At 46.4% G+C, this 12,719-nt stretch overlaps 2 protein-coding genes across 2 annotated transcripts; both read left to right on the forward strand.

The window, feature by feature from the left end:
- Window positions 1–1,327: 1,327 nt before the first annotated feature.
- Window positions 1,328–2,299, forward strand: APOBEC4 (apolipoprotein B mRNA editing enzyme catalytic polypeptide like 4). The gene has a single exon (XM_075509194.1). The coding sequence runs from the start codon at window positions 1,328–1,330 to the stop codon at window positions 2,297–2,299; it is 972 nt and encodes a 323-aa protein (XP_075365309.1).
- A 1,745-nt stretch (window positions 2,300–4,044) lies between these two features.
- Window positions 4,045–8,870, forward strand: ARPC5 (actin related protein 2/3 complex subunit 5). Its single transcript, XM_075507842.1, has 4 exons — window positions 4,045–4,259; window positions 5,008–5,080; window positions 6,893–7,069; window positions 7,585–8,870. The coding sequence occupies exons 1-4, from the start codon at window positions 4,117–4,119 to the stop codon at window positions 7,645–7,647; spliced, it is 456 nt and encodes a 151-aa protein (XP_075363957.1). The 5' UTR covers window positions 4,045–4,116; the 3' UTR covers window positions 7,648–8,870.
- The last annotated feature ends 3,849 nt before the right edge of the window (window positions 8,871–12,719 follow it).

Below are 12,719 nucleotides of genomic sequence, written 5' to 3' on the forward strand. Positions count from 1 at the left end.
TAATTTAAGAAGAAAATTAAATGCTGACAGTCAGAGGGCAAAACAGCGTGGAATGCAGAAGCAAGCTGTAATAAAATATGCAGATGGAAAAGTTGTACATAGTCGGAAAAGTAGTAACAGAATTAAACTGGATCCAGTCATGTTGAGTGGCTCAATTAGAGCAGCAGTGAAGAAAAACAATTATCTGCCTCAGCACTTGAGCCAAAATTTGTTCATCTACATAAAACTTGTGTTTGCACTCATCTGGAACCCTGCCCAAGCAAAGCAGGCATGATTTAGCTTACTCATGAAATGGCCCACTGCTTCGCTTGAATTACAGCCTCAGTGAGGGACACGCACAAACTCCTTAAAGAAGGGACAACGTTGTTGCCTGCGTAGGAGAGCAGAAGCACAACAGGAGCTTTCTGCCCAGCTGGCACAACAGACAGATACACACAGAAATAACAATCACCTGGAAACAAATTTTGTAACATATTCGTTAGAACAACATCCATCTTTCAGCTATAAAAACCTTGTACCAAACCAGCACTAAAGAAACAAAGGAAACTTAATAAGATAGGAAACATTGACAGACAAAGAACAGAAGCTTAACTACCACAGGTGGCTGGCCATACAAAAGAAAATCCTGTTCATATTCTCGTCTCCTAGCACTTGGCACCTGTAAACACCTCAAGGAGCCCGCCCGCTGTCACCATTGCAACTGGAGCAAAGTTACCGCACTTGGGAAAGATACTTCTACAGCTGAACTGCCAAAATCAGGGACGAAATAGTAACTTTCTTCTTCACCACCTAATTTTTAAAAGAAAGCTTGCTATAGTCACTAAAGTGGAAACTCTGAACCAATCCTAAAAAGCCAGTGAAGGAAATCAGTAAGTCTTTACTATTACCCTGAGCTGGAGCTGCTGAGATGGTAATGATACCTTTTTTTGTGTGTTGGTATTTACTTGTTTGTTTTGCCAGATTGTGTAAAGCTCATCTGCTAATCAGTTCTTGAAAAGTATGGCTGTTTTTCTTATACAGTTTCTCCTGTTTAGGGTAAGAGGGCAGAAGCCAAAGAAATATTTTTGACTTGTGTTTTTAGCAAAAAGGCTAGTTTGTGAAAACTAAAAATGCTCGCAGGCTGCAAGAGAGCTTTGTTCTCTGTGTCATCAACCAAGTTTCTATGTCCTGCTACAAGTTTCAGTACATTTTTTAAGAAACTACCCTCTATTATTTTTGCAGTTTAAACGCAAAACAAATTGAAGGGTTACATTAAAATGTTACTTTCCTTTTTCATTCAGGACCGTCAGCTGTATAGCACATAAACAGGGAGATTTTCCAACAGAACATGAATCCAGAAGAGAAGACAATTTTCCGAGAATATTTGACAAATCAGGGGACTGTGGTAAAGCCCTATTGCTGGCAGAGACAGAACCGCTTCTGTGCTAAGTGTCCCTACCACATACGGACTGGTGAAGAAGCCAGAGTCCCTTACACGGAATTTCACAAGATCTTTGGCTTCCCATACAGATCAACAGCAACTCTCCAAAACAAACACCTTCTCTTCTATGAACTGAGGAGTTTCTCAGGCACAGTAGTCCAAAAAGGCCATGCTACAAACTGTACTGACCAAGACAACCATCCAGAATCTATGCTGTTTGAGGTGGGTGGTTATCTAGATGCAGTCACAGATGCCTACAATAACATCGGATGCATCATCCTCTATTCAAATTACTCTCCTTGTAATGAGGCTTACCACTGCTGCATAAGTAAAATCTACAACTTCTTGCTGAAGTATCCAGAAATCACGCTCTGCATCTATTTCTCTCAGCTTTATCACACTGAGGACGGTTTCCCCACTGCTGCGTGGAACCGCGAAGCTTTGAGGAGCCTCTCCAGCCTGTGGCCTCTGGTGACCCTGCAGAGACTGCCTGGGGGGGCATGGCATTACCTCCTCTGCAATTTTGTGTATGGCATCCCAGGGGCAACCCTTTATCACCCAACTTCACCGTCAAGAACCTTAGCAGATCGACAAAATCCACATCAAATTAACAACTTAACAGGAATGAAACCGTATTTTAGGAAAGCCTTTCCACATGCAATGCAGGGAAAGCCTGCTGTGCAGCAGAACTTAAAGGCCTTTTCTTCTCCTAGCCCGGCCTCCCAACAGCCTTTACAAGTGATGAAAGGCAGTCTGCTACCACCGATGTCTCAAAGCCACCTGGTGCTTTTCCCAGGCATGCTTCTGCCCTTTCGGAGGGAACATCTATACCCCAGACCTAAAAATATTGTAAGACATTTAAAAATGCCAAAGGAATAATTCAATGAAACTCATAATTCTGAATCTTTCCAAGCAGCCGACACCTACTCGGAAGATGATGCAAATCTTACCGCTTTCAGGCTGTAAAACTGAGATCACAGATGGCAAAAAAACCCCACCAGTAAAGTCACCTCCTACAAAAGTTAACCCACAGAATAACTGTTGATCTCAAATAACTGGTTATGAAGATAACATGCTTTTATTTTAGTCCTATACCTTTCAAATATAAACCCATAGCAGTAAACCCAAAACCTCGGTATCTTCTGATTACCTCCTGCAATTAATTGATTTGTTGCCCTCAAGCCAATTTCTACCAGAAAAATGTAAACAGTCCAAAAGCTACGACCACAACTACAGCCTGATTGTAGCTTCCCAGCTGAGGCAACTTTGGTGGAACACATGACATAGCCTAAATTCCTCTATCAAGAAGGTGGTTCTGCAGGTAAGGCAGAATGAGGTTTTCGCACTAGCTGTTTCCTTAATAATAGGGGGGGTTATATACACATACATATGTGTATGTGCGTATATCTTTTTTTTTTCCCAGCGCTCCTGCCTTCCATTAAGAGGAACCTCACAAAGCTGTGTCATTGTCTAATTAGTAAGAAATATCTAATAGGATAACATAGATAATACAGATCTACACAGTTCAAGTGCAACTTGAAAAAGAAAAAAAAAGTTCCTATCATTTAGAGCAGTGTTTTCACTTTGTGATTCAATATATGTTATTACACTAAAGGTTTTAAAGAATGGGGCAACTGAAGTCAAGAATGTGTTGGTCTCCAGCAAAGAGGGATTCCTTCCCAGGTAATGTCAGTTGTGAATAAACACACTGGCTAATTTTGTAGAAGTCAGTGCTTCTGCTCCTTTTTTACTCTTTTTGTGGTCACAGCTATTATGTATCTAAGTTAAAAAAAAAAAAAAAGAGGCTTAAACCACCCTTCACTTTGGCAGAGGTGATCCCGCTTGGAAACTCAAACGTTTTTCTGAGTCTCTTATGGCGTAATAGAGGCAGAAACGTGCGAGAATCCACCAGATCCCTTACTTGTACAATGCCTAGGAGCTTTTTTAGAAAAGCTTTCTTGAATTAGATCATACTCGTTCTGCGCTTTCTGATAAAATGTTAACTAACACGACCACAAGAAGGCGTCTGTGCTGTAGCATCGGGATCGTTACTTATTTTGCCAAGAAACGTAACGCCAATGCTATTTTTTAACTCTTGTAGTAACGAAGTGGTGTTTGAGCTTCCACTACCGCCAAGGTCAGAGCCAAACCCCGTACATCAACCACAGGGCACGCATCATATTGGCACTGCGTTGTGCGACCCCCACTTCGTGCCCCCGACAGGCCAGTAAGAGGGCAGCAGGGCCCCGACTTGCGCGTACACGTCTGAAAACGGGACCAAGGTTGATCCTGCGCGCCATCGCGTGCTGCCCGCGGCTCCGCGGGGCGGGCTCGCTGCCGGGTCTGCCAGGAGGCCGCGCACCCTTCCCGAGGGCGGCGGCCCCGCCGGAGGCGAGGGCTGGCTGTGCCAACCGCCGGCTCAGGCGGTAACGCCCGCACGCGTAACCATGGCGACCGACCGCGCCCCCCTCGGGGGACTACGCAGCTAGGAGCCGACCAATGGCAGCTGGCCCCCCGCGTTCCACGCCCTCCTCTCCTTCTTGCGCCCCCTCGCGCCGCGGGCGGGCGGCCTCCCCTCAGCGCGCCTGCGCAGAGCGCGCGCCCCGGCTCGCGCGTGCGCCCGGGAGCAAGCGGGCGGGGGCGGCTCGGCGGCGGGCGCCTGCGCGGAGCGGCGGGCGGCGGCGAGCGGGGTGACCATGGCGAAGCACACGGTGTCGTCGGCGCGGTTCCGCCGGGTGGATGTGGACGAATACGACGAGAACAAGTTCGTGGATGAGGAGGAAGGAGGCGACGGGCAAGCGGGGCCCGATGAGGGCGAGGTGGACTCGTGCCTGCGGCAATATCCTTCCGCCGCCGGGCGGGAAAAAGTCCCGTCAGGAGCGGCCGCGGCGGGGGGTGCGGGGCGGGCGGGGAGCGGGCGTGGCATCCGCCGCCGCCGCCGGGGCTGCCTTTTATGGGAACGTCCGTGCCCGGCGCTCCCGCCGAGGGCGGAAAGGGGCTGACGGGGGTCCGGGGCTGGCAGGAGGAAGGCGGCCCCGCTTCCTCTCCCTCACGGCAGAGGCGGTGGTGTCCCGGGGCTGCGGTATCTGGGAGGTGTCTTATGGTGGGCGAGAGGAATGGAGGAAGGGGGTTTCCTGTGGTGGAAAGGAGAGCTCCGTGTGCCCGCTGCCACTGCCGGCTTCCCCGGCTAGCTGGCTCGTGGAGGAGCTCCCACCGGCCGCTGCTAGGTCGTTGTCCCGGCGGCTGTTGGACGTGGATGGGCCGAGCTGAGGCCTATTCTTAAGGGCTGCAAATTGCAGAAGTGATGGAGAATAATTTCTTTTACTTGAATCCTCATTCAATGAAGGGCCTAAGAAGTATTCTCCAATACTGAACTGTACAGCTTCTTGTTGGTGTTGCTCCTTCCTCAAATGGCCTAATAATTACTACCTTACACTGTAATCAGTGCTATCTGTTGAGGGAATCGTTGCATCCACTGAACCTTAAGTATTTTCAGTCATGCACAAGTCAGCTACAACTATCACTGTCCTGGAGCTGGTTCTGTTGCTTTCCAAATACTTGGTGTCTGGTCCTTAATTGTTTGGCACAGGGAACATGATGGCTGCACTACAGGCGGCTCTGAAGAACCCTCCTATCAACACAAAGAACCAGGCAGTGAAGGTGAAATAGTAACTAACTCACTCATGGGTTACTCCTTAAAAATCCTTTCCTGTTTCTATAACCCCTACCCCACCAACCCTGCTAGGTGTGCTTTGAGGAAGCCAAGAAAGCTGGTTTTTAGGATATTCCCCAATGTCAAAACATCCATGACCTCTGCTGTTTTAATCTTCTTCAAAATACCACAGCTTGGACATCATCCATCCACATACCTTTAACTTGGTGCTGGATCAGCTCCTGATCAGGAGCACCTGGTGTTCTCCTACATGCCTTGGTTGTGTATTGTGTGCCCTCACTAACTCCACACATCACCAGGTGCCTGTGCCTGATCCAGACCTGGCAGTACATAGAGGTAGTCAGCACTGAATGATCAAGGAACCACAACTGCAGTGGTCACCCCGACTAAGGAAACTCTGCTAGCACAGCCAGACTGTGAACCTACAAAAAAGGAAGAACTGATGGTTATCGCATCCAATCAAAATTAAGCCATTAAAACCTCAGAACATGCAAGCACTCCCCCTGTGACAGAATACAGGAGCCTGCTGCGTGCATGTATTTCTGAATCTCCCCAGAATAAGCCTTGAATGGCTCATGATTGCGGTGGCGAGAGGAACAGGCAGATAAGACGTGGAACTGCCCAGATGGTGAGCGCCTGCAGAGGTTGGTTCTCCCTGATTGAGGAGAGTCCCACAGGCACATTTCTGTGCTGCTCACCAGGCCACCAGTGGAGATTTTTTCACCTAGCCCCAGCCCTTTCCTGAGGGTTTTCACAGCGTTTTGAGATCCAGCTGTTTGTTACAGGTAGTGCTGTATAAAAGACTGAACAGCTTTGTCCTCACATTAGTGACTTATTTCCATTAGATCTGTATTGATGTATTTAAGAATACACTTTGAAGGCAGTGGAATTGAAGAGGGCAAAGTGACTGAATTTTAATGTTTGGCTTAATTTTTAGTTGATCTCGTGGAACTTTTATGGTTTTACTTATAGTTCTTCATGGGAGGTCTCGCTAAGCCAAGCAGCTATGGGATATTAAATTGAACAAGAAAACTAACATCCATAATTTCTGAAGAAGGGAGCTGCTTGAAGTATTTGTATAATGGAATTATTCAAAAGTCCAACAAACCCAAGACCTTTTTCTTTCATCCTCCCTCAGTTAGTGATGGATGAACAGGAAGAGCTGCTTTTTGCTGATTACATGGCTAATCTGCTGCTGTAATCATGCCACACACATTCCTGGGCCTGAAATGACATCCAGATCAACTTGCAAATGGTTATTCATGCAAAATATTAATGCTGCCAGTTTGCATCCTGTGTGCCTGGGACAAAAGTTGACTGTATTGAAAATATGTGGCTTCAAGCTGTCACCTCTTCCAGGCTGGCCAATGGCATTTCCTTGGAATATAATAGTTGTATCTCATTAAACAGTACAAAGGCATGGAAAAGGCTCTGGTGACAAGGGAGGCCAGTCAAGTACTTAATTCTTATAATTCTTTTGGAATTTGCCAGACCTTGAGTTTTGATATGAATATTTTTTATCCCTAACCTCATTTAATAGGTGGAGAATTGCAAACACAAGCAGAGCAGCAGAAAACCTAGAGCAGGACAAACACATTAAACTCTTTCATGCTGTTTATCATTGAAAGGACATAGCTGTTATACATCGTTATCACAAGCTTTGTGCTCAAACTGCCCTATTCAAATAGACTTTAGAATTGTTTATAAAAATCTAGTTTTGTTTGTTGGAGAGATGAGTAATATTTGAACTCACCTTATATGAGAGTGAATGTATCTCTGTCTTCCTTATTTGTTGATAGGATCGTGCAGAAAGTATCGTCCTGAAGGTCCTCATCTCTTTCAAAGCCAACGATATTGAGAAGGCGGTGCAGTCACTGGACAAGAACGGTGTCGACCTGCTAATGAAGTACATCTACAAAGGCTTTGAGAGCCCCTCTGACAACAGCAGTGCTGTGCTGCTGCAGTGGCACGAGAAGGTGCGTTTATAGGGTGCGCTCTTGCCTGGGTTATCTGTGGTAGCAGGTTCTTGGGTCTGAGGCACGCTCACCAAGCCTGGTGAGAACCGCCTTTCTGTCTGGTAAAACTGAAATGCTGTATTTCACGCTGTGAGGAGGGTATGGTCGTGCAAGCTTATGTGCCTACTTCTTCTGATTCCTTGGGTAAAGATTCTACAGTTAAAATTTGATTTTCTGTTAGACTGAGGCAAACAAAGTGGTTCAGTCCAGTGATTCAAGCAGATGGAAGTAGTATTTCCATCCTAGAGGGAAGCAAAATTTGCAACATGATTATGCAGGGAAATAAAATCTTGTTAAATAACTGTCTTTAAAGCAAATGCGATCATCCTTTCTTGGCACCCTGAGTGTGAGAGTTCCGTTTCTAATATAAAGAGTGGGGAGATGCTCATTTGAAGTTAGGAAGCCTTTCTGATCAGCAGTTGTTTCAGCCTGTAGCTACCTTGACCTGGTGTTAATTACCATGTTTCTCTTCTCAGGCCCTGGCTGCTGGAGGAGTAGGGTCCATTGTCCGCGTTTTGACTGCCAGGAAAACGGTTTAAATCCAGCAGCAAGTGGTTGTCTGCCATCCACAGCTTGGGAAATGCTGGTACAAAACCCAACCAACCAAATGCCATTGCTGCCCTGTGAGCAGCGCCTGTCTCTCAGCTTGCCTTCTTGCTGCTTCTTTCATACCTGACAAATAATGCATATCGTGATCTCTTTTTTGTTAAATTCTGGAAAATTATGAAGGTGCAATTTTATTTCTAACAGGAATATTTGGTACTTGCAAACATTTCAGTGACACGTGTAATGACATGTACAACTTCATGTTTAGGATGATTTGCATTTGTGTATAATTATGGCAGATCTGGACCTGACTTTCCGAGCAAATGCTGAGGGACGTAGGGCAATGTCTTAATTCTTTTTGCTAGCCAGGCAGTGTTTTGATGTAAGATCTGTATTTGAGAAGTGGGGCAGCTATTAATATAGGTAACTGGACCATGTTTTCTTTGGTCAACCTCTGAACCTACAGCCGTGAATAGGACAGAAAGCAAAGGCTCCCTTCCGACCCCGATTATCATTCCAGAGAGCTGAGTATTTTCCTTAACCTCGCATCTCACGGCCTGTTCAGGTTCCTTGTGATCAGTCAAATGCTGGGTCTGCAGCAGGGAAAGTCACAATGAGATGAAGTTGTCTGCCATGCAGTTTGGATGGTAGAATTTAACAGGTTGATGGTCCATTTATGCTGGAGCCCAGCCCAGTGAACTGTTTTTATTTTGGGGAGCAGAGATCCTGAAAAGAAGAAAAAAAAGCAGCTTTCACACACCAAATCACCTTTCAGCAACTTGAAAGTGATTAGATTTTGTCAAGCACAACGAAGTGGCTGCCTGGGATAATCTGAGAATCACATAATGGTATCCACGCCATCCTTGCAAAGCTCCCATATTTTGTTTTCTAGATGTATAGGGTCTTAAAGGATACCAGACAGTTCACTTTCCTGTTGCGTTGTGCCACAGTGTGTTAGCTAGTGGGCAAATTGGGTTCCAAAATAAAGAGGAGTACTTTTAAAAAGAATTAGGAAAGCCCAGCGCATCCCAGACCACAGATCACCATTGAAGGTTTAGGGCCAGGACTGAAATACATGTGTTTTACATTCACCATTTTACTGCAGTTCAGTTGTGTAAAACTGTTGGGGAACTTGTGAAATCTTTGCTGTTTTTTGATATCTGCTTTTTTTGTAATAATAATAAAGACCAGACAATAAATTGTCACTGAATATTTACTTGGTGTCTGAAATGCCTTGGAGTTTCAGCAGGCTGCTATTCCAGGATGGGCAACGGTAAAAAAGCAAGCCCTAAAACTTCTCCCTCCCCATTATTTTTCTTGATAGGCTTGCTTTCTAGCACTTATTTGTACCTGTATGTAATGGCAATACCTGTGCAGCTTCATCCAACTAGAAAATCTGAGATTATTTCAGTGAGATATTTAAACAAGAAGAAATGTTCCAAACCAGAACTACTAGATGTCTCTGCTTATGCTAAAATTATAGCCAGAGAGCGAGATCATCACAACCATTAATGTTAGATGCTTTCTCAAGAACAAAAGAAGGAAAAAGATAATGGCCTAGCAGGGTGGTTGTGTGGAGCAAAACTCCCAATTTCACAGTGGGGCTTTTGTTGTCTCTCTGCCTGCCTCAGCTCCAAGACGTGAAACATTTAATCGTTGGTTTTAATAATAATTTAAGGACAGATACAGTCCTGGGCTTGTACTGTGGGTGGGATGACTGTGTGTGCCTATGTCATCAGTAATGGCACATGTACTCAGCTTGAACTTCTGAAGGGCCTGAGCATACAGAAATCTGGCGTTGAGCACTCCGACATCTGAAGGACATCCATTTGTTACCCAGGTCATCGCTTTGGAAAAGCAGAGCTAGTGCCTTCAGATGGCTCAAACCAAAGCGTTCCTGATGCACCATGTTCACTCAGCAATCAGTAAGATGACAGCTTCAGTAATAACCTTGTTTCCTTCCATCCCATCTCCTCCCCTCTCCGTTTTGCCAGGACAGTCCCAAGACCTGCACAGCCACAGCTGCCGTGTGTTGCCAACACAGGCAGGCATGGGCAGCCAGCCCTGCATCACAGCTGGAGCAGCTGTGCCTTTCCAAGCAGGGCAGCAGGGCCTTGTCACCCAGCCTGTTCCGCTCTCCTGCGAGGAGCACAGCACCCCATGTCCTTGAGGTCTCAACGCAGACAGGAACCAGCATGGTTATCCCCCAACCGTTTGGCGCCCTCCCTCCCTCCCTTCCTTCCTTCCTAGGATCCTTTTTCTTGCTTAACTTCTTCAGAACATAGGCACAACAACAGGAGGCACTGGCCATGCAAAGTGGAAGACCTGGCCTTGCTGCAAAGACCACGGAAAACATGCAGATTTCAACCATACATACATACATAAGTTTCATCTTCCTGGCCACATGCAACGATGGCTCTGTCCTTACAGCTCTCGCAGGGACTGTGTTTGGCTTCTCTGTTTCCTTCCATTCGTCCAAATTTGGTTAAGACACCAATCGATCCTCATTTAAAAAAAAAAAAAAAAAAAAGAATAAAAAGCTGTAATCCCAGATAAGTGAAAAATATTTTCCAAAACAACTGATGTCAAAGCAGGTCAGCTACCTCTAGGTGGCATTAGATAAACAAAGGCAACAAGAAGAGTGATCTTAGAGGTTCTCCAGTTTCCCCTTGTGCCAGGCTATGATGTATTTAGAAACATTTACAGAATGTATACATCTTCTGCATCTGCGTCCAGGGATGTGCTAAAAGACATGCACCGATGTGGAGGTAGTAGTGCATGATTTGCAGGAAGGTATCTCTTCTGTTAACTGATTGATAGGAAGGTTAAAAAGTAAGTCTAGTTTAAAAAAAAATTTACCTTTTTCCTCCAAATCCTGCCTTGCTTGCTTTCGTGGACCATACAAATACCACAACACAGAGCAAGACCCTGCTGTGCCGAACGGCGACCTGTGTCTAGATGCTGCATTCACCTTAGGCAGGGGCTGCCCAGAGTCCAGAGCAGCATTAAATCCTCAGGCACCAGCTCTGTGGGAGGAGGCACGCGGTCCCGCTGCCCGCTGGCAAAGCAGAACCTGAGCTTGGTATCCCCAGCAAGCACATGGCAGAGGCCACCGAGTGTTCCTGGCACAGCCAAAACCCACCAGCATGGTGTTAACAAGACCTCCAGCAGTGAAGCCCAGTAATGGGACCAGCCCATAAGATGGAGAAGAGCTCACACAGGGAGTCAGCTCCAGCTAGCGGCCATCTCGGAGCAGTTGGGGCTGGTGGAGGCCATCCTCAGCTCCTGGCCCTGAACCTCACTCGTCCCCGCTCACCCTGGCAGAGTGGCCGTTTGCACACACCCACGCAGAAGGGGTGTTTTAATCCTTTGAGTAATATGGCGCAACAAGTTTCTAAGAGGAAAACAGAGAAAGATGGGCAGGGAGGAAAAAAATCCCTAAACAATTCCATTTTGCAAAACACATTTCCCTTCCTATTATGAGAAGGAAGCCTTCAATGAAAAATACTCTGTGTGCAGATCGGACCTACTCGACAGGGGACAGCATTTGCAGAGCTCTGCTAGGAAGGCTCAGTGCTTCTGAGGCTCTCTTGCAAATCTCCCACCACTGTCTTTGGCTTTGGCCGGAGCATGTGGCAATGGCACCTTATGAGTCACATCCTGCTTTTGTAACAGCTGAGAGAAACTGCTGTCCTCCTGCTGCCGGGAGCTGCAGCCCCTGCCAAGCCCTGGGCTCCGAGTCATCTGTCACTTGGCCAAAGACTTCCCCCGGGCTCCTGCCTTGCTCCCTGCCACCATTTAGGGAGTGAGCCAAAAAATCAGGTCCTGCGCAGAGAGAGAGCTCAGACCTGCCTTCCAGGGAAGGAGCTGGACACGCTCAGTCTTCTCTGCTCCTCCTGAGTCTCCCAAACAAGATCGATCCCCTCAGTCTTTCCTCATATGTAATGTTTTCTAGTGCTCAGATCAGTCTTTTTTTGGATCTCTTCTCTCCAGAAATGGTGATAAACTCTTGTGTACTGTTGCTGTACAAACTTAAAAATTACTGCTGCACCTTAGCTGGAGTTTGGGCGTTTCTATGTATGTCTTACCTGTCTCTTGGCAATCTGCATTTGTGCCGGATTCCAAGAATGTCCTATGAGAGACATCACCATCTCTGTTACTCACTTCCTCTTGGATGTTATTGTAGAAGAAACAAGTTTGCCTACAAATCAACTTGGTAAGAGAAAGGGGAACAAGAGTCTCACTCTTACTAGAACGGGGTGTGTTTATTGCAGCTTTGAAATTGCTTGAATATTATATTAAAAGTAACCAAGCAGAAGGATAGCTGCTGTGAGCATTTGCTGTGCTTGCATCTGTCAGATCCCATCTTTCTGTGAAACGCAAGAAAAAAACCCCAACACTTGTCACAGGGGTGATCTTGTATTCTCCTCTAGCTCCTGCTGGACCAGTTTTGGGACAAACCTGACCCAGCAGTGCACCGATTCAGATAATTAAACGAGCAGAAAATTATCCCTACAATAAGGTGAACCATTTCCTGCTAGGTGGGGTTTCCCATTCTTCACAGGAATGAGAAAAGGCATCTCAGAGGGGCGTTTTCACAATCACCATGTTGTTTTTACCACCCCTCTCCTTCAGCATCATTTCAGTTGGTTGCATTTCCCTCTGCTTTTCTGGAAATCAAGAGACTCCTCCATGCTCCCGTAGGAAGCCCACGCGAGCCGCCTGGGTGCAGAGGGATGCTGAGGGCACGCTTACAACTGGAGAACTAAAGACAGCCCCAGGTTCAGGGATGTGCTCGGTCCTACTTTTGATTAAAATCCAAGTCCTTGCTGATCAGCAGCTCAGTTTTCTTCCCAAGCAGAAGTCAAACAAAATTCTCCTCCACAGTCTCCCTCCTGTTGTTGGCGGAGACAAAATTCTCCTCCCTACATAATTTGCTGGGGAAGCTTGAGTAAATGCAGAAGGGCCAAGTCCTGCTGACATAATTTTAAGCTCTTAGAAAATATGCATCGCATCGCTGGTAGATGAGGCAGAGGCAAAGTACTTCCAAAACTACTTAGAAACC

Source organism: Mycteria americana, chromosome 7 (assembly GCF_035582795.1).
Source record: "Mycteria americana isolate JAX WOST 10 ecotype Jacksonville Zoo and Gardens chromosome 7, USCA_MyAme_1.0, whole genome shotgun sequence".
Lineage (NCBI taxonomy): Eukaryota > Metazoa > Chordata > Aves > Ciconiiformes > Ciconiidae > Mycteria > Mycteria americana.

Coding starts and splice junctions, on each gene's coding strand:
- APOBEC4 (XM_075509194.1), top strand. CDS start 1,328: ATGAATCCAGAAGAGAAGACAATTTTCCGAGAATATTTGACAAATCAG.
- ARPC5 (XM_075507842.1), top strand. CDS start 4,117: ATGGCGAAGCACACGGTGTCGTCGGCGCGGTTCCGCCGGGTGGATGTG. Junction 4,260..5,007: donor GTGGACTCGTGCCTGCGGCA/ATATCCTTCCGC, acceptor ATTGTTTGGCAC/AGGGAACATGATGGCTGCAC. Junction 5,081..6,892: donor CAAAGAACCAGGCAGTGAAG/GTGAAATAGTAA, acceptor ATTTGTTGATAG/GATCGTGCAGAAAGTATCGT.